The 23,966-nt window shown below is 47.9% G+C and overlaps 8 protein-coding genes across 8 annotated transcripts; 5 read left to right on the forward strand and 3 right to left on the reverse strand.

Annotated features, from left to right (window-relative positions):
* Window positions 1-133: 133 nt before the first annotated feature.
* Window positions 134-1,788, reverse strand: LACBIDRAFT_296031 (uncharacterized protein; the record flags this gene model as incomplete). The annotated part of the gene is made up of 5 exons (XM_001890248.1): window positions 134-511; window positions 577-1,132; window positions 1,190-1,366; window positions 1,580-1,693; window positions 1,781-1,788. 5 exons carry the CDS (start codon window positions 1,786-1,788, stop codon window positions 233-235), a joined length of 1,134 nt encoding a protein of 377 aa, XP_001890283.1. The 3' UTR covers window positions 134-232.
* A 6,385-nt stretch (window positions 1,789-8,173) lies between these two features.
* LACBIDRAFT_317664 (uncharacterized protein) lies at window positions 8,174-9,954 on the forward strand (the record flags this gene model as incomplete). The annotated part of the gene is made up of 12 exons (XM_001890232.1): window positions 8,174-8,185; window positions 8,253-8,330; window positions 8,376-8,408; window positions 8,457-8,553; window positions 8,615-8,640; window positions 8,704-8,734; window positions 8,786-8,818; window positions 8,872-8,948; window positions 9,000-9,054; window positions 9,104-9,190; window positions 9,240-9,568; window positions 9,631-9,954. 12 exons carry the CDS (start codon window positions 8,174-8,176, stop codon window positions 9,952-9,954), a joined length of 1,182 nt encoding a protein of 393 aa, XP_001890267.1.
* A 182-nt stretch (window positions 9,955-10,136) lies between these two features.
* LACBIDRAFT_335373 (uncharacterized protein) lies at window positions 10,137-12,094 on the reverse strand (the record flags this gene model as incomplete). The annotated part of the gene is made up of 8 exons (XM_001890249.1): window positions 10,137-10,415; window positions 10,467-10,834; window positions 10,889-11,013; window positions 11,065-11,189; window positions 11,429-11,668; window positions 11,757-11,859; window positions 12,003-12,021; window positions 12,082-12,094. 8 exons carry the CDS (start codon window positions 12,092-12,094, stop codon window positions 10,137-10,139), a joined length of 1,272 nt encoding a protein of 423 aa, XP_001890284.1.
* LACBIDRAFT_317666 (uncharacterized protein) lies at window positions 12,093-13,089 on the forward strand (the record flags this gene model as incomplete). The annotated part of the gene is made up of 2 exons (XM_001890233.1): window positions 12,093-12,343; window positions 12,405-13,089. The coding sequence occupies 2 exons, from the start codon at window positions 12,093-12,095 to the stop codon at window positions 13,087-13,089; spliced, it is 936 nt and encodes a 311-aa protein (XP_001890268.1).
* A 763-nt stretch (window positions 13,090-13,852) lies between these two features.
* LACBIDRAFT_317667 (uncharacterized protein) lies at window positions 13,853-14,892 on the forward strand (the record flags this gene model as incomplete). The annotated part of the gene is made up of 3 exons (XM_001890234.1): window positions 13,853-13,859; window positions 13,918-14,179; window positions 14,235-14,892. 3 exons carry the CDS (start codon window positions 13,853-13,855, stop codon window positions 14,890-14,892), a joined length of 927 nt encoding a protein of 308 aa, XP_001890269.1.
* A 3,067-nt stretch (window positions 14,893-17,959) lies between these two features.
* Window positions 17,960-18,559, forward strand: LACBIDRAFT_317668 (uncharacterized protein; the record flags this gene model as incomplete). Its single annotated transcript, XM_001890235.1, has 2 exons — window positions 17,960-18,042; window positions 18,105-18,559. Exon 2 carries the CDS (start codon window positions 18,392-18,394, stop codon window positions 18,557-18,559), a length of 168 nt encoding a protein of 55 aa, XP_001890270.1. The 5' UTR covers window positions 17,960-18,042; window positions 18,105-18,391.
* Window positions 18,560-19,190: 631 nt separating this feature from the next.
* On the reverse strand, window positions 19,191-20,060 carry LACBIDRAFT_335376 (uncharacterized protein; the record flags this gene model as incomplete). Its single annotated transcript, XM_001890250.1, has 2 exons — window positions 19,191-19,824; window positions 20,002-20,060. The coding sequence occupies 2 exons, from the start codon at window positions 20,058-20,060 to the stop codon at window positions 19,191-19,193; spliced, it is 693 nt and encodes a 230-aa protein (XP_001890285.1).
* Window positions 20,061-20,804: 744 nt separating this feature from the next.
* Window positions 20,805-22,965, forward strand: LACBIDRAFT_317671 (uncharacterized protein; the record flags this gene model as incomplete). The annotated part of the gene is made up of 5 exons (XM_001890236.1): window positions 20,805-20,857; window positions 20,911-20,969; window positions 21,021-21,362; window positions 21,417-22,450; window positions 22,513-22,965. 5 exons carry the CDS (start codon window positions 20,805-20,807, stop codon window positions 22,963-22,965), a joined length of 1,941 nt encoding a protein of 646 aa, XP_001890271.1.
* Window positions 22,966-23,966: the final 1,001 nt, after the last annotated feature.

Below are 23,966 nucleotides of genomic sequence, written 5' to 3' on the forward strand. Positions count from 1 at the left end.
GGAGCTCACGCTTTAATCGACGTGAAGCAGGCAAGGTAGATCTCAACGATGAGCAGAAGCTGCGCTACAACGGATAGTGTTTTTGGTGTGTGGAAGATAACGTACGAGCCTTCTTTCCACTTGGACGTTCTGATTTCAAATTTGAAAAGCTCTGTGCAATACTGGTAGGTAGGGCTATGTATACAAGACTTGACAAGTGTTTAGCACACAGCGCTCGAGAGACTGGACGATGTCAAGTGTTTGCGTTCGAAATTTTATTCTTCCTGAATTCAGCAACTTGCTGGAGCGCCTCCTCAATATCTGGCACTGAATCCGCAACACCTTCCTTCTCTAGCTGACGCTTCTCTGCTAGTGAAATATGTGCCCGTCTAAGAACTGCAACAGCATCCCGAATAGCTTGGACATTGTAGGAGTAATATGGAAGATGGGCTTTGCCATCTGGCGGGTTTCGAAAGACATGGCGATGTAAAATCTCGATTGTCTTTGGGCATTGGGAATTAGGGGGTAGGATCTATATTGCAAGCACAATAAGATGCTGCACAGGATGAAGGAAAAGACCAGATAAACCTTGAATACATGAGTTGCACGGGCTATGTACTTGATGTAGAACTCATTCGTAAGATGTCGAAAAGAGTGGAATTGAGGTGGGTCATTTCCATGACCTTCCCTCACCAACGCTGAGAGAACCTGGCCATCCTCCACGGAATCAAGAATTTCCGTCTCCAGCTCCCAAAAGGTCCATGTCAATTCTTCCACTGGTCCATCCTTCCCAGCGTACTCGATATCAATTCCGTTGGCAAGCTGAACGCCGCCATCTGACAAAGCAACCCATCGTCCACAGTCCTCAGCAAGCTTCTTCTTTGTCACTGAGTACGCAACTTCCCAGACGACTGTGGGAACACCAGCAACTTTGGAACTAGGATGGGCCCGGCTGAAAGACTCATCAAGAACAGAAAAATCTGGGGATTTGGCTCCGCTGTCTGCCATGGGGATGTCGGTGGAGCCGTACGGAACAATAGGCATCAGGCCATCAAAGTGAGATGGGTTGCATCCCAAGTTGAATAGTAGTGGACAGATAGCTTGCGTGGCCGAAGGATATCTGAGAATGAGTGTATTGGGAACGTAGTCGATGCTGCAATGGCAGCTAGAATAAGGACTGCCAAATCTACATTGAGATTATTGTACACACCGTAGCCTTTCAAATCCGGGTATTTCATTTTGTGCCACCCTTGCCTCCAGGTTGCAGAAAAGCTCAGGCGACACGCCAGATATGATCAACCTCCCCTCTGCTGTTTCCTTCAAAAATAGGTGAATACGGTCCAGAATTGTGTTGATATCAGACAAAACCAAGACAAAACATGATTGTCTGGTTGTAAAGTCGGCGTCGGTTCAACAGGAGAAAAGTGCTTGGGGGAAGACCGATCAGGGATATAAATTTGCGGACTGAAGGGCTTCATGGCGAAAGAGATAACAACACTGTAGGCAGGGCGCCGGGAACGGTGTTCATCTAGGACCCTGGTATATGCTATAGAATGTCCGATCCTTATGTGGACGGAAATGGGTCCTAAAATCGTCTCACCTTCGATCCTTATGCGTACGGAAAGCCCGAATTTTGGCCAGAGGTTTGATCCATTTTGCGTCTGTAAATTGCCAGTCGGTACGGAGGTCCGATCCAATTTTCGTACGTTTGTAGCTGTCGGCTTGAGTTGGGTTTGAGCTCAAAAAATTTCACAACCCCTCCCACATCTTCTATTTTCCCCAAGCCCTCTGAGCGACGCACCGCATCATCGTTCTCAACGATGATAATCCATTTGGGAATAGCGCGACTCAGCATCAGCCATTAATTACCACAGCGCTCCTTTCATCCCATTGCAATCTATTGCAATCAACGATGTCAGGATTTTGGAATATATTGGAAGGTCAGTTGCTCAACTCATTTTGTTTGCTAAATATATTTTTGAAGGTCATGCTTTCAGCAGGCAGTTTATTGTCGTCATTCATCCTGGCCCGGAACACAAACTTTCAGAGGACTTTGTAACTAGATCTTACTTGGCAATTCCGTGGCTCATGCAGCACTGCAATATGGAAACATTGCGAGGTTAGAAGGGATACTCTAACCTGATTACGACCGTTTTTTTACTTTATTTCTGTTTTATGCGGACATTTTGACCTAAATTCCATCTCTCATCCTCTATGTGCACGGATCTCGAGCATTTACATGTCCGATAGGTATTGCGGACGGAAATCGTCCAAAATGATAAGTAGGATCCGAATTGCGGACGGAAACGCCGAAAAATCGTCCGTACGTAAGTGCCAAAATTTGGCCGTTTTGGATCGGACATTTGACAGCATATACCAGGGTCCTTGTTCATCTGGGTCCTGGGGCCGGTGTTGGACGATCACGCGATCAAATTTTGCGACCTAAACAGATGTCACGTGAGCTTTTTTAATCTTATCTCCCATCACCTTTATATCGCGATCCTCGTTGGCCCGATTGAACGGTCCACAACTTTTTAACCCGCAGAACGCTGAAGGGTAGATTAGTATGGGTGGACGCATGCGTACGTCGTTATACTTGGTGCCCGTTTTATAGAACTGAGTCGTTCATAGACCGCCTACGTACCGACACCTCATGGTTTGATATACTCCAGTGGAGATCTTCCCTACTCCCTGGCGTGTCAAAATACAGCATGGCTCTGTCTCGTACCCAAGCTACGTGTGTCACGGTGTACATTGGGAGAATGACCGCGAAAAGGTCGGCGTAGGTTTTCAAATATCTCATGGCCGCCGTCAATGCCCTTAGCTCAAACGATGGTCGATGTTCCGATTATCACAACTGACACTTCTGCTCACACCGCAGTTTTCCCAGAGTTTATGACTCGACTCTCAATTGTATTGCTCGATCATCGGAAAACAACAATCCATTTACACGGTTATTGTATCGCCATGAATGTCGTAGTATGAATTCAGTTGACCAACTTAACAAAAGTGTTGAAGGCACACCTCGGGGGTGAAATACCATCGGGCGACGTCATGAGGGTTATTATTGTTCTATCTGGGAACTATGTGAGAAAGGGTGTAATAATTTCCCCCGAACACTGACTTTTATTGTTTTAATCCAGGGGATCGCCGGTGCAGGGGCGCGTCTTTACAATAAGGCTCAGGCAAAGTGCGTATTCAGATATTTTCATCACAGTCAATGTCTCACGGAGTGCGTTGAATTCAGGAAAGGCCGTTGTATATAAAGGCAGCTTCGTTTATCGACAGAAGATCACGCTCTTTGGAACCTAAGTGCCTTCGAACTCCTCTTTGTTCTTCACATCCTCCCATACTATTCTCATGGATTCCTTCGCCACCCTCTCCATCTTCTTTGCCGCCGTCTCTGGCCCTAGTGATATCCCAACCAATGCCGACGATGGCGGCAGCGGAAACAACGCATATTGCGTAGTGGCCTAAGAGTACATCACTCAGTACTCAGTACTCATCCCTAATACGAGATTACGACCCCTGTACGTTGCCTGCCTTTTTTTGTTACTTTTCTCTGAGTCCTCACCTCTCGACTGTAGAATTTTGCCATGATTTTGAAACGACGTTCAAATTACTTCACCAATCGCAGCCAATATTTATTCATTCGGCATTTTCTCTCATATATCGGGTGTTGGAAGGAGTTATTAGCCGTGGCCCATCAGGCATCGCGCGTGCTACACTATATTATTACTTACCTATGTATCATCCGCTGCTAGTTGTTTGTCTACTTACTCGTATTATTTCTCCCCCGCTTTGTTGTTGTAGGGTTCGGGAAAGAAGATATATTCCTTGGCAGAGAAGAAGACGTCAACGTTGGAGCGGGCTGTGGCCCCGAGTTACCATCCGCTATCGCTTTTCACACGAAGTGCGGCTGATTCTTAAATCTCATAGAACCCTGTTTGCTTTGCTTTTTAACAGTTCTTTTCCTTGATTTTTGATGACCAGTTCAAGCGATTCATTGAGAAAATGAACTCATATAGACGCACGGTGGTTGAAGTTGAAGTACACTAAACCTTGTCGAACAACCACCTCTGCTTTTCGTTGAGTGTCGCTGCTCCAGCTCCAATTGTGACCTTAAATTTGAATTCTCAAATAAGGTCAGGCGAAGACTTTTGAAAACGCACTAGGGAGTTAGCGTGGGCAACATCCAGTCCCCAAAATTGGGTGACTCCACCGTCTTGAATGCTGATTGTAACTTATAAGCACTTCTCGTTGACCCTCAGGTGAATAACGTACGTGTACCCTTCGTCGGTGTTCCGAATAGTCCAGACGTAACCCCCCGCAGGGAGGACAGTGACGACACCGCTTCCCCAAGCGGCTGCAGGTCGGGAGCATCTGCGGGCGTTACGTACTGAGTTTTTGTGTCGTAGTCCTTGATAACCCACTGCGAAACGTAGAAAATATATCAAGGGAGGGAATTCGAGAACTTTTAAACGACGTACACGTTGTGCGCTGGTGGCGGCGGTCGTAGGGGTCACTGTGGCAGTCTTGCCTCTACCGTTGAACGTGATGGCGAGCATCTCATCGTTGGGAGAGAGAACCCTGTTCACGATGATGTAGGTACCAGGCGCGAGTTTCGACATGTTTCCAAGTGGGGTCTGAGAATAGTAGAGGGGGTGAGTGGATTTGGGAGTGGTTTGAAACTTCGGACATACTTATAGAAAATCGAGGGTATCTCAGGCTGTCGCCTGCGAATTTCGGCATTCAAGGGGGAAAGTTGAAGCCTGACAGTCCGAATGGTTTGGCGAATGGTCATATGAGTTGCCGCAGCGCCCGTGTCGCCAAGTCGTCAACGGTAGGCAGTTTACGCGCACAAGTCGTCCGAGTTTGCCATTGTCATTTTTCATGGATAGGTGGGACGCATGCCAAGCCAGAGGTCTTCAGATTTGTGGCCTTTCCACGGATTTTTGGAGGGATGATCGTTGTTGATTTCGGCGCCTGTTGGCGGCATGGTCAGAGTTTGCACCTAATTATGGTTGCTTGTTTGTCGAATGTCATTCGTTAGGCAGATCCAAACGCCGAAATCCGTTTTTGAACCTGCTACCTGTTTGAGTAACGTTGGCATTCCAAAACTCTTAGACCTTTGATGACCTTACTCACCTAATCGTCGTCGGTGGGCAGAGAATTAGTCATTTGACTTGCGATCCCATACGTTCGAGTTGAAGAGTTTTGGAAGTCAACTCACCCTGGACAGCGCACGGACCTTGGCCCGAGTGAAAAAGGCTATGAACAGATCACCATCCAGCCCCATGTCACGGTACCAATGTGCCTCATCTTGATCATAATTCTACAAAATTTCAAAGCTCCTCTATGCCCCAAAGTAGCTACAATCGCGGATACGGATCAATCTTACGGAGTTTATTGAAGAAGTCAACTTGGGCGTACACTTTCATGTATGCGTACGAATTGGGCTTGGGTGCTGAGCGCTGAGCTTCTATCGCCTGAATGAAAGATTTGTGTCAATCTTAGCGAGTGAGAGAAAGACACGATCTCCCACTTCACCATTCGAAGCCGTGCACCCACTCATACCAGGATCTGGGAGAGACGAGGGTTAAACGTTAAGCGCTAAGCATGAGTTCTATGAGTTCATGTCAGTAAAATCGATTGGGCCCTCCGGATGAAAGGTTACTTACGCCATTCCCGTCATCGACTCAGGTTTCATCCCCATCGCCATCAAACCACCTTGACTGACTGCGTTTACAAGCGACCCTCGTCACATTCACGGATGTGAAGTGGTCAAATCAAAGATCAGGCAACGATGCCAGAAGTAGAGAGGAGGCTGGGTTTGAGGGTATGAGTGTGACGCCGAAGGTGAAGTGGTGAGATACTCATGTTGAGGCATCGTCCGTGCGCGCATGGAAGGTCTGAATGAACACACGATAGATTTTCACGAGCGGCTAGAGATAGGTGACAAAATTAACATTCGACCGTTCCGTCACTCTCATGATGGATGGCACTATGTTCGTAATGTTCATCACCACCCCGCTTGGCCTGAAACTCCGCTGTCATTGTCAATGGTGGGGTGGTCATCGATTGTCAACATGTGATATGGCACGGGTTCGGCCCTTGTCACGAGCGGTGTAAGTGTAAGGATTGTCCGATGGATACGACAACCTAAAATTCTTGCATGCCGGTCGTTCACGAATCGTTCTTGCCAGGTGATGAGGTGAAAACGTTTTGAGATTTGTCTGTGAAGGACTGGGCGAATACGTGGTAAGCCAAATTTGACCGACCGGTAGAGTAACGACAGCGAGACTAACCTTCCTCGTTCCATTCCGATCCTCACCGACGCACCCACAAAAACTCCTGCTCCTCCTGCGTCCCAACTCTTGGTCATTGTCGCACTTGCGCAAAGATCCGCCCCTTTTCGTCATGGTCATGCTCGTACAGGGTTTGAGGAATATTCAGAGCGCTAAAGAGAGTATGAATTAAGTTGTACACGGAACGTACTGAAGCCAGGGGATACTGGCCTTTTCTCTCCCCATCGTCTCCAAGCTCTTTGTCGCCACCCCACTGAGCGTTGTTCAACACGGGGAACGCTTCTCGTCCTCTTTCCGTCGCCCTCGGTTTCACTATACTTCGCTGTCATGTTTGACTCTAAAGCGTTCACCCCGTTGAGCTCGTTGGGCCATTGGCGTTGTGTTCCCCTTGGGCGACATATCGTTTCAAGTTTTGCATGTCAATTGCTTCTGTAGTCGACGGCGATGCATTTATGTCTAGTAAGAATAAGTTCATTCAAATCGAAAAGAATTCATACAAGTTTGACTGTCAACACAATTTGTGTTGGAGGAAAAGAGCAGCGTTGAAGCCAAGTTGAAGCTGAACGCAGGGATTTCTTTGTGGCGGTGCACAAAAGCTGCCGCTAAACACGAATCAATACACTCCTCTTTTCAGATTCCATCCAACCTCCGTCCCACGCTTGAAGCTCCTACATTATGTGAAGGAGGCTTTGAGAGCACACGGTTTTGACTGGTGGATGAGACCTGAGAGTCCAAACTGGACAGTGGGGAATTGATTGGGGAAATTTGCAGGGGAAGGCGAGAGTACGAGTAAGCACGGACGGACCCGGTATGTAACACTTTCGCAGAACTCATATGATGCCATGCTTATTCTTTGGCCAGTATTCGTATGAGCATCGCCACTTTCAGAGCTCTCCGCGATAGAAGCGATCAGGAGAGGCCTCAGGCCTGAAGCTTGAAGTCTCGGACTGCAGGTGGAACATCATGCTGGCGACAGAAGGATGTTTGGCTTTGAAAAGGTGGGATCGGGGAGGGAAAGTGGATCTGGAATGTGAGTGCGTCGTGTTCGGTCGTCGACAATATATCTCACGCTCGGTGCTATTCTTGTTTTCGATCATCGCATGCCGACGCTCACGCAGGCGGTTTATAGTACGGCAAGGTAGGAGTGCATGGTGATCTATCAACCTACTATCCTGGCGAATTACCCTTTAGATCTTCCTTGCCTTCCCTTTCGTACCGTACCACGCGTGTCAGTACGCCCATCTTCTCTCAATTGAGTTCCTATCTCATTTCGCTTTGCTAACTTCACAGCTTATCCGCTTTCCAAGGACCCTTCCATTCGCAGATTTTTAACAAAACCTTACCGGCGGCCGGAGTTCCCTCAAATGGTGTAAAAAGACTATTTTAACAAACCATACTGATTTTTCATCCAGACATTTTACCCCTTGAGGCGCTGTCGTCCCGGTGTTTGAGCAATTCTCGCGTCTTGGACCGCCCGCGCGATAGATGATGCGAGGATTTGCCGTGATCACGATGAAATGAAAATGGTGGCTTCAACCTGTAGGTATATATATACCTTTCCCTTTCGTTCATGCTTAATATACCTACTAGCGCGAAAGGATCTTCGCAATGTAAATAATCTTCTTCAAAAGCGCGGGATCTAAACCAGCGGAGCTCTCCTGATCGAGAGGTCTAACCGCAAATTTTGGAACGGCGTTCATGGAAGAGATCGCAGTACGTGTGAAACTTTGTTGTGCGAACCTTGATGGAAAATACTGTATGATAGGAAAACCTCTGCGGATATGCCCTGTACTCACCACCGCCAGCCGCCACCCTTGTTCAGATGGTACTCACCATCCTTTGACAATCACGAACCACGCGCATACCTCACCTTCCTCGACGATCTCATGGCTCCGCCTGTTTGTCGAACTCAATTCTTACCACATCCCTTGAAGCTGACCAATACTTGTTCCTTGCTTGTTCCAGGATATTCCCAGCCTGCAGCAAATTCTCTTCTTCACCTTTTTTGACAATTGCGTCCTGATCGCAGGGTTCACAACTTTGGTGAGTCAATTTTTCATTGATTTGTGCGCCGCTCATCCGTTCTAGACGTATGACTATATTTGCACCATAAAAAAAGAGGTGAATTAGATCCAATATTCGCTCATGATTTTGACAGTGACATAAAAGGTGACCTACGCGTGGTCATGCCCATGGTCACTTGGCCTGGTTTTCTTCTACCTAAATCGTTATCTTGCATTCATTGACCAATCCATTTTGCTGTACAGTAAGTTCATCTCTCGTAGCTCTAGAAAGATGATTCACCTAACCAAGCTTAATCTTCGCAGTCAAATTTGGGGTCGATTGTCCCAAGGTCCGTTGTTGGTCAGACGTTGGCCTCGATACAAGCCCTTGAGTTGATTTACATGTGTTGTAGACCTGCGTTAGACTGTACGGCATTGCATTGGGTTCGTTACTAGCTTCCTTCTAAACGAATTTTTTGACCAAAAGGTTCCCAGCTACAATGTCTCTTGGGTTGTTATCTTGTCAAGGTATTTCCTTCCTCAACGCTGCTTTTGCTTCATATCTCAATCATCCCTTTCAGCGATTATCGGCCTGAGAACCTGTGGAATGTGGGGAGGACAACGATGGATAATGGTAGTGCTAGGGATCGTATTATCAGTGGGTCATCCTCATGCGTCTCGTCCCCTTCCACTTACGATCTAAACACAGATATCCGTAATTTTTGCAATATGCATAACGGTCCTGGAAATAAAATCGGTAACTGGTCAGTCGTACTCTTTTGCGTCATCCCTTTCCTCATACAGTTGTCTTAGTCGAGGCGACCCCTCTGGGATATTTCATGGTGGAGTCTACGACTCTTAGTCTTTTAGTATTCATATTCATTCTCCTAGTGGAGTCAGGTATGTGAAATCATATTCCATAACAGGGTTCTGCTTAGCTTCGATGTAGTGATTGGGGCGTTAACGATTGTCAGAGCGTGTTATTATTGTAAGTCTTCAGTACTCAGTTTCCGCTTCCGCTACATCCAAATTGCCTTTCATTTCCAGTCAAACAATCTAGATCTCAATGGGCACGACAACTTTTTAGCAGTGGTAGGTACCTTCGGTACCATCAAGTCAGATGGCGTATCCCTTACCCTACTTCGACAGGGATTTTTTATTGCCTTTGCATCGTTTGTAAGCACCTCGCCGAATATGAAGTCTACCCGCTTCGGTTATGAATCTTTTTCCTTATCAGCACTGAGTCTCGTGAATGTTCTGCTATTATGCATCCCATCCGTATGTTGCCTTTGCCATTTCATTTCAGCGCAGTCTAAGTATCAGTTACTCATAACGAATAGGCTGGGCCTTTCCGTATGGGCATCTTTTGGTACGAAAATCTACAACCTGTTCGTCCTTCCCGTGGCTCATTAGCAAGGGATAGTCCAACACGAGTCTTTCACTCTATCTTCGGGAATAGAGTAATGCTTTTGATTCTCCAGCAACGATATCGCGAACTGCAAAGATCCCAAAATTTGCATAGGAGTACTACGTCGCCTGGTTTTCTGACAACAGTGGGATTCGATTGGGAGTGGGATACTGTCCCAAGAGACAGCATTGAGCTTGGTCAGCGGCCTGAGGAGAGGGAGGAGGAAGAGGATTTTGCTGAATTAAGCTCAGACTGATTATATGAATTTGTCAAGAAATTAGATGAGCTAGCCCACATTGGCCTCACAATCACAACAACCATGGTATGAACATGAACGCCAGCGATGCCACTATTTTGCACGCAATAATACGTATGTAGGACTACCAATGGCATATATCAAAAACAATACAAATGGATTCCAACCTCGTCAATCTCCCTCTAGAAATTCCCAAAGCTCTGGTAATAAGCCGCTGACGCCTGAGCATTCGCGACCATAGCGGCAGATACCATGTTGGCCCTCGCCAACCTAAACATAGCTGCATTATTCATAGCGTTTACTTGTTGAAGTTGTCGGAGTTCAAGAGCGTAGTTTTGTTGGCATAATGAAATTTGATTATCGATCCCCGACTTCCATGCGTATGGAACGTCATAGTGAGATGCTCCATTCTCATAGGTGACCATGAAATTGGATGTCGTAGATGGTGATAGTATAATGGACTGCAGGGAGGTTGTAGACTCGAAATGGCATTCTACGAGGAAAGGACGAACCTCGACGTTAAAACCGACAGAACGAATATTCTTCAATTTATCTATGAGAGACGTGGATATTCCCTCGACGCTCATGTCCCCATCCTCATACACGATAGACCAGCTATTGTTGTGGCCAATAGAGACCATCTTCATTTGTGACTGCTTATTATGGGTTTTAAGGTGGTCATCGAGCGTTTTTGGTAGTTTCTCAAAAATATTGTGCGAGACGCCGTTGTGACGTACTACTCCAATGAATCCTTGGCCGTCGGGAGTAAATGTGATCCACGCAATGTTTCCAAGCCCCGTTTCGCGCCCGGTCTTCATGGTGGCGACGTGGCAAAACCGAAGGACGCGACTTGTCATGGGATCATTCCCGGGCTTTTTCCCTAACAAGTGTAGTCTCAGTAAGATGGCGGGCGAAGGTGTGGAGACGTGCTTACTGTTGACTGAATCAGTGCTTAGGAACCAATCGCCATCGTTTCCAACGGAGACGCTCAGTATTTTTTCATTCTTAGAATGCGCCTCCTTAATTGCGGTGACAAGATCTGGAGGAGAAGTGTTGGTCCTGTTGTTAAATGAGTCAACGGGAAGCAATATACAGGCTGCATAAACGAACCACCACGTCGATGAGCCGGACGAAGCAACGCATCCCGGAGAAGACTCTGACAAGAAGGAGAAGTATACCATGATGGTGAGGAGAGTCGAGGATGAGGCTCGCTCAATTGGTTTCTTGCCGCAACACTGCCAATGGGGTTGTGTTACTGAATGTAAAAATAGATGAATCTTATGGGAATGATGCATGATGGTCCCTTGTACCCAAGATTTATTTTCAAGATATTTTTAATTTTGGTTTCCAAATCACGTGAACATTACTTTTGATTGGCTACTGCCCAGTCTATAGTATTTTCCTTCAAACAACGATTATACCACTACCGCCGACACGTTCAATCTGTCTTGAGGCCTTTCGAATCTCAGCGAACGTGAATCGTTGCGCCGAGACCTCCCTCAGGGCTACTCGTGATCGCGACGGGCGCATCCAAGCGTATCATGCCTAGTTCAATATGGGCGTCCAACGACGATCGTTCCGTTGCCCATCTGATAATTTCGCTTCTGTCACGCTCCTCAAGGATGGGAGCTTGGAACTCAACTCTTCTCGGGCTTTGATCAATCGGTGTTGGTAATTGGGCCATTTGCAACACCTTAGCCTTGCTCATTTTTACCTGTGGGCAAGTTTAGCGTTGACAGCGTGTACGTTATTGGTTCACAATGCACAAATCGTTTGACCCTATACTTCTTTCTAGTCTTTACCTGCGCGTCAACTCTCTTCCCAGACTGTGCGCTTCCGTGGGTCGCGTCATGTGCCCCAGATGTCACAGGGGTGGGAGTTCGTTCAAGTAGCGCGCACGAGAAACTAAGCTGTGCATGAGTCAGCCGAAACAACCGAATCTGTTATAACATCCTGTCAGTTCATTGGTACAGCCCCGCAGCCGAACAAGTCAATGTAGCCAGCAGCTAGGTGTGGAACGCTGTGCACTTCGAACGCCATTAACCAACCTCATTCCAATCCTTTCGTCTTGGCTTGAACGAGAAGATACAGGTGAGGTTTATCTTCCACCCCTTGGCCAACTCTAACCTCGCGCAGGCATGTTGAGATTGGAAAGGTTTCCCGAACTATGGTTTGAGGATGGGAACGTTGTCTTTCAAACGGAAACAGGGGAATTCAGGGTATATCGGGGCATTCTCGCTGCTAGATCCTCTGTGTTCAGGAATATGCTGTCGATCCCCTATCCCCGTTCATCTTTTACACAAGCAATACAAGATGACGAACAGGCGATCCGCCTTCCTGACTCTGCCCAAGAAATTCGCTCCCTCTTTTCTGCGATTTTCGATTCCTCGTAAGCGTTTCGTTTTAGTTTCCCCGTCGGTTTTCTCTGAGTCTTGATGATTCCACCAAAGCTTTTTTGAACGACCACCAGTCAAAGCACGTCTAAGCGTAGTATTGGCAATCGCTCGTATGGGTCATAAATACGACGTCGCGTATCTTCTAGACCGCGCCCTAGAACACCTCGCCATCTCGTACCCACGGACGCTCGATAATTGGGATAAACGAGATTACATGCGGAGCATCATACATGAGGTTAAACACGGTGTTACAAACAATCTCAGCGTCCTCAACACGGCTCTTCAAATAAACGCAACGACGATCCTCCCAGCGACCTTCTACGCCTGCGCCAGACGCGATCTGAAGGACGTACTGGATAACAGGGGGTGGTGTAAATTAGGGGAAAGGCATAAACGGCAGTTCCTCTTGGGGTACGTGAAGCAGACTTCGGCTTGCAAGGCTTTCCACAGATTTCTTCGATGGCCAGAGGACGAGGACTGTCAGGAACCATCAAAATGTGAGCGGAAATCAAGGGCTTGGGAGGCATCGAACGAGGACTGGTTCGACCATGATCCGCTGGAGATATGGGATAATTGGGATAAAATGGCGGTGGACCTTTGTGGACCATGCATTTTGGGTTGTAAGGAGCAATATCTGATTGCTCGTCAAGAATTCTGGGACTCCATCCCGGAGTTGTTTGGGTTGTCGGGATGGGGGGCAGCTGAGGAGATGGATCAAACAACGGCGGACTCTACGTGACTACGGCTACTTACCTACTTACGCCATTCATAATGTTCACATGGTGTACATCATAATATTTCCTTTCTGCATCGCGCCTCTTTCTCATTTGGCCTTCTTGTGCGACCAGGAATATTGAGATAAGCCGCAGTAAGTGAACAATCAGCCTAGGTAAGTTCAAGTTGCGACTTTGCGCCCCTTCAAGGCGACTGTTACAGTATTTCTTGAGGAGTTGAAGTAGATAAGTGATACAATTATATTGTTCGTACAATCACACTTAGTACCAGACACTTACTCAAAGGACTGTGAGGCGACAGCGTGAGAGAAAGATGGGAGGGTATACTTAGATTTTGACCACAAGTCTACCCGGCATTTATGTATCACCGGCCTCAGGCCTCATGCACATGCCTGACAGTGATATCTAGACGCTCGGCCTGTCCACGTCAAAAGTAGCTTTACCCAACCTGAGCGTTTGGCTGAGAAGCTCTTGACGACAACAAGAGCTTTTATGTATTTATGTACATAGATTCAATTCTTAGAGATTACTTGTAGCTTGTGAACCCCTCTGTTGGACTTCAAGAATTTGAAAAACCAAACCATAGAATCACAACGTGGCATGATTCTAAGTATATCGAAATCCCACCATAATGTTGATGAGATGTCCACGTGGCACCAGGAAGACTTCATGCTCCGTCACGAAGTAAGCTTCGGCTGTATAAAATGTGAGGGTATCCTTGTGTAAAAAACCTCCGCTCGTTCACGCCCAACTATCATCCCAGTTGGTATGACAGGTCAGCAACGTTTTGATTGACAAATTATTTGGTTTCTCACACTTAGACGCTGAAACAGACTTAGACGCTCCAAAATTTGAAAAAATTTCAGAATTATGGTTTGAGGATGGAACCATAACCATCCGAGTCGAACATGCGGAGTTCCGTGTGTATGGGGGAATCCTCGCGGCAAGATCATCCGTCTTTAAAGATATGCTCTCATTTCCACAACCGCAACCCCCTACAAAAATCGATATTCTCAAAGGTAGCACTCCGTCAATCTCGCTACAAGACTCAGTAGGAGATGTCCATGTATTTCTTTCTTCCATTTTCGACTCTTCGTGAGTTTTTCTGCCGACATGCCGTGCTGGCTAATAAAAATTAAAATCTAATTAGATTTTTTGAACCACGACTAGCGACGGTAGATCTGAGCGTGGTTCTAGCAATTTCCCGTATGGCTGACAAGTACGACGTTCCATACCTCCTTCAGCGTGCCCTCGCACATCTGGCAGACTTCTACCCGCGATCGCTTGAGGACTGGGACAACCGAAAACGAGTTGGAAGATTGGAAAGCCTCAGCGATCTTGACGACGACATGAGCGTCCTCCAAACTGCGTTGAGGATCAACGCGACCGAGATCCTCCCAATCGCTTTCTATGCAAGCGCCAGACACGACCTGGACCGAATCATAAATCATCGACGATGGAGTCATATAAGAGAAGACTACAGATTTAGGTTTCTCGTCGGCTATGTGAACCAATCGTTGGCTTGTCGAGCAATGCACACATTTTTGCACCTTTCGGCGGTGGATGGATGCACGAGTCCGCCTGCATGCCAACGCGGGCTGCAGTTTTACACAAAGCACAGCCACATTTGGCCCAAACAGGACCCTCTCGAGGCGTGGAGCGGCTGGGGTTGCTTGTACCTCGATGTCTGCACCGCTTGTTTTACAGCCTGCAAGGAAAAACATAAAGCGGGACGTCAGAAATTTTGGGATGGTATTCCAGTTATATTTGGTTTCCCTGGTGCAGGCGAGGGCGAAGAACTACATTGAAACGTGGGGGTGATTTTGCCATTCACAAGCTTCTTATAGCCGACACACACTCCTCGTCCGCTTGTTATGGTATTTACGTTTGTGACACAAACATGCATTACCGCGAAAAGTCGTTTGGGGGATAATCCAAATTCTGTAAATAGCCGCTGCCACACCTGGAGCGACAAAGAAAAATGATGGGAAGAAGGGAACTCGTTCGCCGAACAATTCATCCGGAAAAAATTGAAATGACGCGTCGATTGACGCGTTCGGAGGTCCTCAAAATGTGAAACTTGAGAAATCCCGTCAAGTACGGCCTGTTATTGCCGCCTGGTGGTGGTCACGATCCTGGCCAATTGAACCATAAGTAATGGAGACGGAGACGCGGCGTGAAGTCACGCGAAGGCCTCCCCCTGTTCTACAAAACAAATTATGCGGGTTGTTACATAGATGAGACCGAAATAAAAATAACCCCCTTGTATCCACGGCATGCGAGCCGAAGAATCAAGATAAACAAGATGGTCTGCACAACTTGAATTAAAATCTGGAAGAGGTTATACGCGTCAAGCCGTACTCTGGGAAACGCGAGTCGGGGATGTCGAGCGCTATTCTGTTGTCCACAGTCGAAAGGCCGCGTCTCGCCTTTTCCTTCTCCAGGACAGGCCGGATTTGCCTCTTGCCAAGTTGGAAATTTTCATCATTCTCACTAGAGTTTCATGCAATGTGAGAAGATTTTTTGGTCGAGGGGAGTAAGTAGTAGAAGATCCTCCGGCTCCCCGATTTTCATTTGAAAAACGCAAGAAAAGGCGGAAAGAGTGGTGACGGCGCTTCTAGATGTATACTTGATCAAGGCGTTGTGGTGAATGAGCCAATGTCGGCCGCAGAAGCAACAGCGAAGCCACAGAGGGAGGGTGAGTCGTCGATGGTAAGACCGTCGTTGGATAGACCGAATTCGCAACCTCTGTGACGCCATGTGCAAATCCAGCTTGCATTTCGTATGCGCAGCCCTTTGTTTTGATAGGGAAACCGACACGTTTTGTTGTAGTAAGTTCTCTGGAGTCGAAAATGATGCGGTTTTGAATTACCCCCCGTACCGCCACCAAACGCTTCTTCCTTCTGTGTGCATGCTGCCAAAAGGACGCGGTTGTCTAAACCTCTTCTAATATATCCTGCTGCAGCGCTCGATCCACGGGACCCACTCGCGGTCTAAACGAGATTCATGTGATCCAGTCAAGGGTAGGTCGAGAGTATATTGTCCCTATGTTCATTCGCAATTCCGTTCAGTAACGCTATGAGAGTATGGTCGGTGATTCCGTGAACCTGCCTTGCAGGATTATTGCTGTAGTCCTGCGGGATGATCACCTGTATCTAGTTAGATACGTCTCCGGAATGCGATCCGGTCGGAGCGTCAGTTTCGTCACCGCGTCCTGCAAAGAAAATCAAGATCAGGTCGTTCTTCTTTATACCTTTGTCGCTTTGAAAAGTTTCCAAGAAGGCCTTGATGATTCGGCGCGCTTGGCATTCTCGTCGGTCAAAAAGTGGATATGAGAATCGGGAACTTTTACAGCTTGAAGTAGATAATCGCGCACGTCGGTAGTATCCTTAAAACACCCGTCCAGAAGGTTCAGGCCTTCGGGATTGTACCCATCAATGCCGATGATGAGAGCGAACAGTGACTTCGTCGCACCATGTCGTCGTCAGTAATGTCAGACTACGGGATGAAATGCAACGCCTTACTGATCTGGGACAGTGATGATTGGTGGGGGGTTGACCGTTTCCACGATCGGGCCACTGATATGAAACTGATGAGAGTTCAATTACAGTTGAATCTGACGCCGTGGCCTCACGTTGGCTGGGCCATTTACCAAGAGGTGTCAGGAGAGTTCAGCATAACTGAAGACATTTATCTTGAGGCTATGGAAAAACATGGAGGCGGAAGATGAGTCACGCCAGATTCGATCCAAGCGGTGCTTTATATCTTGCGCAAGTGTCACGTCACGAGATCATCCATAGGCCGGTGCTTCGACTGGATATGTCTGGTGCGTTTGGAGCCGGACGCTCAAAATAAACTTCTCCGCCACTAGCACTCCTCGGAGTGAGGTATCCAAGTCTACTGGCATCGATAGGGATAGTTGAAGAGGTTAGAGCACCTTTAACAATGCTGCCACTCAGCTGATAGGTCGCAAGCGAAAAACAAGGTCGCCTCCAAGACGTACGGCGGAGAATTTGCTACCTCATCGCGTAGATCATTTGCAGTGGTGAACGAGTCTCGAGAGATTGGAATGCACTTGCGGCTGCCAGTGGATTCTCACGGATGCGTCATCGCAGGACAGCATTGCAATTTCGCCTGCATCTGCGTACAACTTGCAGCCTGCTCTAGGCGCACTAATTACGCACCAATTGGTGAGAGCAGCGTTTGACGCTTGTCGCTCGAGTCCGGAATGTGCAAGTAACTTCCGGGGATTAGGATGGCTTTCTCTCGATCACAGCCCTAAACAAAATTTCTGTCAGTGCACTTTTCACCGAGTACGCTGGAGGTCATGTTTGCCTGACTTACGCTAACTTATAAGCATACTAATCCTCTAGTTGCCAATTTCACGACTTCGTTGCAGCGGATGAACGTCCATTTCGAACGTGGGTGAGTTGTTAATCTCGGTGACTCCCGGTCACCTCAAACATTTTCGATACTGAGAGCGAGTGCTTCCACAATATGCACAAACTCGTAATCCCGACGGGTGTCGACCCCCATCGATAAAGACGGATGAGTTTTCCCAACTCTCCGAATCCCGAGGTGTTTGGTGCCAATGTAGATCAGCGAGATGAGTGCCCTCATGGATGGATGACAAGGTAAGGGCCTTTTTTGGTCGAAATGAAAGCTCTTGTTCCCAGAACTCCTTCACAACTGACTGCACATGACCAGGTTTAAGCGTCTTCACCACACATAGACATGTCAGACGACGAAGTGAGATCTTCGCGTCCGAGTCCTTCGCCTACCGTTCTTTGGGTTTCCTGTGTGGTTGAAGGTTGGGAATCGGTATGTGTGGGACAGGATGTCGGGTGTGATCGCCCGCAAAATCCGAGGTTAGCAAATTTGTCTCAAATTTCAATTTGTAGAAATTTATGGTGAAAATCGCATGGTCCCTTTACATGTGACTGTTTCTTGGCGGCGTCCTCGAGAACCGGTCAAAATGGATCGATGAGCCATCCAAGAGGATAAACAACGATCCACGTACCTAGAGATAATATAGAGAAGCATTCACATATATTATATGTACACGGAGTATTTCTTGGAGCCGGGGGTCCACAGCAACAACTGAGACTTGAAGCGGACAGTGTGGTATCGGTTCAGGAGACTTGTAGCGCCTAGACTCGGTATCAGATGATCTACCAGCATCATAGACGACGAAACACTAGGCTAGAAATCCTCGGGAAGAAAGGTCATGAAGTATTGCCGCGTGCGCTAGCCTGAAGCAACGGCGCTCAGTAGAAACGTATGTAGGCGTAGAAGGCTCAACCCTTGATGAAACATGGGATGCTGTGGCGAGGAAGACATCAACAAGGTACAGCGTCAGGGTCACCAAGAGTAGTTGTTGTGAAAGGTTGTAAGCGGTACTTTGGGGTCTGGAATGCCACAACGCCTGAACCGACTGTCTGCGAAGCTGTTGGGGGTCCACGGGGCGCCGAATGATTGTTGATCAAGAAAGGTGTGAGCGCTTAGAAAGATTTCCGCGAAGTCATTTGACGAATACCCGATTGACTACCAGATTGAAACACGAGACGTCGCGGTGAAATAAAGGCGAAAGCCAATATCACGAGACACGAAAGGGCGTTGACCAGCACAAAGCGAGACTCCTCCCGTGCGGTAGCCACAGCAAATCATCAGGGCGTCCTCAAATGGGAGAGAGTGCAGATTGTGTTGAACCCATCCTGTGAAATGGAGCTCAAGAATTTCAGCTCCTGTGATGCAAGTAAGAAGTGATCTAGAAGAGGGTCCTTGGTCGATGTTGTGATCCCATAAGCGCCCAAAAGGCCCCTTTGTGAGAACGCACTTTGACTTGAAGATACAAAGCGGACCACGAGCAAAAACGGTGAAGTATTCGCATCTCGACTTGAGTATGGTAGTTCAGAATTGACCGGTCGTGAAGAGGACTTCGGTTTGAAGATAGCAACCTAGCATAGCAGTTCCTCCTTCATTGGAAATTTCAAGTTCCCTTCGCGCTGTTCGTCGAAACGTTGAATGTAGAACAGACAATTTGCATAAGAAGCGCAATAACGAGTACCTCGCTACGAGCGAAGGGGCATTCGACGGAACAGAACGCTCAGTGCATGGTCGGCGAGACATGACCGGAGTTGAGAGAACGATCCGCAAAACCTTTATCCTGTCGATTGTAAGAGTAAAAGTTGACGACGAAGAACAATAGCCTGCAGTCCACCCACTCAATGTCTGGAGATAGGCGGATTCCTTGATTGAGTCTCGAGATCCGGTGTTCAGACGTGTAGGACGAGGTTGAACGCGAGGAAGCCGCACCGGCGAACCGAAAATACCGTAGGCTAAGGGTGTCTGACACGAATGAGAAGGCATGGTGCAGAGGAGAACTTCGAAATCGTTCAGGGTCAGGAGTAAATGGGTCCAGACCGAACGCTAGATGGAAGGAAGGATGTACGTTGAAGACAGGAGGAATGAAGGATGATACGCACATGTAGAATTTTCTACCAATCGAAATGGTATTTCCAGCCCCACAGGATTGGGCAGATTGCAGGGGTGAGTCATGGCGCAAGTCGTGAATGACGCGCGCTATCACGCGGGGCGTAGCGATGATGTACATTGACGGCAACGTGGACTGCACGTGTACAGCGGGGAGGCTAAACTTTTGAATCGGCTGGCTGAAGGTGGCATAATCAACCCGTGGACTCGGGATTGAGCAGAGAGCTATGACATCGGAGATACTGGTGCTGCCGCGACATTCAATCATCAAGGGCAATCTTTCGAGACTTTGGCGAGGTACAAGAAAAAATTGAAGGGGTTATCCTCATGAGATGTTTGCCGTAGATAAAGACTTGACATGAACATTGAGATGGCTGGGCAGCTGATTCGATAAGAACATGGGATTTAATTTCCTAACGACTTACAAGTGATTAATTGGTGTCAAAAGAGGGTGAGGATTGGGTGGGCGTAGTTTGACGTCCATGACGTTCGGTCTCAACTGCAGGGCAGGTAGGGCGTGACGATAATCGAGTCCCATGTTCCGCCGACCCGTACTGTTCACCTTTTGTTTCGGTTTAGAACTGATCTTGAAGAGAATGATACCCATGCACTGAGATAAAAACTCTTTCCGTGCTGTCGAGTCTCATCGAGAGAGATCATAGATGGAGTGCAGTTCATTTTTCCGATGACAAAGATGAGACTAGTATTACTAATCAAATCGTCACAAGGTTACCATCAATGATCGATCTCATCGATATGCGTCACGGATCCACTAAACTGCCAGGCTTGTCCGATTTTCAAATCTCTGAAAAATGCTGGAGAAAATCTCAAGGGATGCCAGGTCCTCAATGAGTATTTCTTTTTGAAAAGGCTGATTTTTTACACAATCCTCACTTCAAGAACCTAATTTTTCGAAGGCAGAACGCGAACCTTGGGAGCAGCCAAACTACTGGTTCGTCCAGACCTGGAACCATATTCCCATCTTGGATGGTTCTGGGATTGATTCATCCAGTACCTTGGGACCAGGATAAGGTATCATAATTCCGGATAACTTCTGGTGTGATTCTTGCTTATTGTCTCGCTCAGATACCGCTGTCGGATTGGTGGGTTCGCCCGGCAATAGGGTAAGAAGGACGTGTTTGAAGAAGAGGCGTCCTTTCATCATCTACCCTGAATCGGTGGGAACGACAACCATTGCCTACTTCGAGCATAAAGGTGCGCTTACCCAATGCATTTGAGCCCCGTCATTTTCTTCGCCCTGTCGACCGAGTTATTGCATCAGTGAGCACAATTGCTCATGACTCTCTTTCTATTTCACGCATCGTCATCACTAGGCTTGAGATGCCCCCGATCCGTGACCATGAGGTGGATTACGGGAACGCCGAGGACGATGGTGAGCACAGCCATTCAACCACCTCATTCGCGAGCTCAACACGCTGATTAGACATGCCGCCGCTCGTTGACAATTCGGCCGGATCGATGACATACACCTTCTTTACGGACATGACTCCCATGTCGTTCGCCAATTCCGACCCGCCTCAAGCCAGCACCTCTGCCGTTCAACTGCATTCGAGGATCACTCCGCCGGCGTCACCCATCACACCTGACGACCAGACCACACTGCGAGCACCTCACCCAACTACGCGTCCTCATGGCAAGAGACGTGATGCGTCGTACATTCCCCGTCCGCCAAACGCCTTTATTCTCTTTCGGTCGTCCTTCATTCGGAGTGAGCAGGTCCCCGGGAAAGTAGAGGGCAATCACAGTACACTGTCCAAAATTATTGGTACGTCTTCGTGATGTCTATTTCAACCACAAATTTTGATTCCATCATCAATAGGGATGTACTGGAAATCTTTGTCGCGCGAAGAACGCGAGAGCTGGGAAGCTAAAGCCGTAATTGCTCAAGCTGAACACCGTAAGAAGTACCCTGATTGGAGGTTCCGACCTGGGGCCAACGCGATGGCGAAGCTCAAGATCAAGGATGGCGGTACAGTCATTCGAAGAAGAAGTGCTCGAGGTCGCACAAAGGACCCCCCTGACGATGGTGATGTCGGCGCAGGGGACGAAACGGAGGATTCAGCAAAAGGCAGGGATAAAGGGAAACGCAAAGCGCAGGCAAAGGGGAAGGAAGAATCGAGGTGCGAAAAAATTGCGAACTTGCTTGTCGAGGGAAAGAAGGGCGCGGATTTGGAGAAGGCTGTGAAACAGTGGGAGGGAATGATGAGCCAGAAAGAAAAATCCGCGCTCTTGCCTTCATCCTCGTCCACCAGACCCCGCCGCTCTCGAAAGACGACAATCCCTGCCGTCGATTCTATCCCTCCGGTCATCGAGACAACTCCAATGCAAGATGTTTCTCAGCCAGACTCTACCTCTACTCAAATCCAATCCGACGACTCTTCCCCCCTTCCCGTCGGGCTCTCCGCAGTCCCGCTAACTCACATGTTCAAACGCTCTCTCTCCCTTCCGTCAAGCAACCCGCGCTTAACACTCCCTGAATCTACAATCACTCTTCCATCTGACACCGCGTCGCCAGGAGACTGGGAAGCCAGCAGGATTGGTACACCAGGCACACCATCATCGCGTCGCCATCCCCACTCTCAAAGTACGACCACAGGAAATACCGCCGCCTCATTCCCACTCCTCTGCACTCCCTTTACGCCACAAGCATCCTACGTCCCTCGGCATCTCCAGTGGGAGGATGAAGAAGCGCGTCGAAGGAGTGAGTTATCCCAAGAGGGCGAGTATTGGTGGCCATCGTCGGGTTTGGAGGACCAGATCGCTGACTCGGGCTGTGAGCGGCCGATGATCGTCACGTCTGATGGGATGGGATATGAAGATTCTGTCGGACAGTTCGATCATCAGTTCAACGAGGTGCGCCGCTGTGCCTTGCTTCTTGTCTTTTTGACAGCTGACCTTGAATTTTGTTCACTCAGCAATACGGTGCGTCTCTCGAACCCCCAAACGATGGCAGCGAGCTCGTCACCTGGTCAACAAACCCCAATCGTCAAGGCCTCGTCGCCGTCATACAAGATCCTCATATGCATTCCGAGACCGACGTCCCTCACTCGTCCCCTCTCCCGCCACCTGTGTCGACAGACCCCTCAAATTACTTCTACACCTCCCCATCCGCTCCGCTCCCCGCTTCGTCATTTTCCACCTTGTCTGGTTGGGCTGGCGATTATAAGTATGACGAAACTTCGCATCGACAAACTTCATCAGCCGCTAACGCGACGGCGTCAGCACCAATCCCGGCATGGTACGAAGCCCCTGGTTGGGAGGCACATCAACATCAGTTCAACCATCCTAATCTCTACTTTAGCCCGGACGATTGGGATCGGATAGAGGTGAACCATGAGGAAGATCGCCACATTGGAAGACGATCGTGATATCTGCTGTCGTTCTGGGTTAATATTTGTTCTCTTTCTTCCACTCTCTCTGCCGTTTTTTTCCTTACTCTTCGACGTCGTCTCTTCGAACACATCTTGGCAAATCATTGTAGCTATTATTGTCTCCTCTTTCTTGTTCCATTGGCATCACAACATGTAGATATGTATCAACTTACATTATTCATTTTCACTGTACCTCTCATCCATTCATTGCACATAAGTACTATAGAAATTTTGAATCATTTGAAAAGTTAACACACGAGGTGCAAGGCAAAATCGTAAAAAAAATCGAGAATTGATCCGACAACGCCGATAATAACTACAAATGACAACGGGTTTCTCCGGTGTGTTGCTTCTCTCTGGTTTCTCTTCACGAACGAATATATGAGGATACGAAAGTACTACCTCGCGGTCTATGTACTTGGATTCCGATAAAGCAAATTTCACCTGTTACGAGATGTCTCCGTCAAGAATTCTGGAGATCTCGAAGAACAACTAGTCCAGGAGAATCCAGTTGCAGGTGGCCAAAAGTATGCTGCGCGCCCATTCTGGACAAACAGTGTCGCCGAGTGGTTTCTTGACCGAGGAACTCCAGTTAAGTACGCTTTCTCGAGCTTGAGTCCGTCAACTTAGGTCCGCTCCGTTTGACTGAAAAGTTTGTGGCACCTGATCGAATTGGACCATCAGGTCCCCCGGTATACTTTCTAGATGATGAGCAGGTGAGCTACCAGCATCAGATATCGAAGTTTTCTTCGTCGTTCATTCTTCTCCCTCATTAAACCCGTGTTCCTCGTTGAAGTTCAAGCCGCCATCATACCGATGACAAGTTCGACATAAAGGAGATTCATCACGCTCTACGTATCAGTATCATCAACGGGGACACTCTGGTAGACGACATGTTCTTAACCGATGGATCGCGGTTCGCAAACATTAACTACAGCTCTCACGTAAACTTAGCGCCTCGCCATACTTCTCAAAGGTTGACCTATAGATTCGCATAA

This window comes from Laccaria bicolor, genomic scaffold (genome assembly GCF_000143565.1).
Source record: "Laccaria bicolor S238N-H82 LACBIscaffold_84 genomic scaffold, whole genome shotgun sequence".
In the NCBI taxonomy this organism is placed as follows: domain Eukaryota; kingdom Fungi; phylum Basidiomycota; class Agaricomycetes; order Agaricales; family Hydnangiaceae; genus Laccaria; species Laccaria bicolor.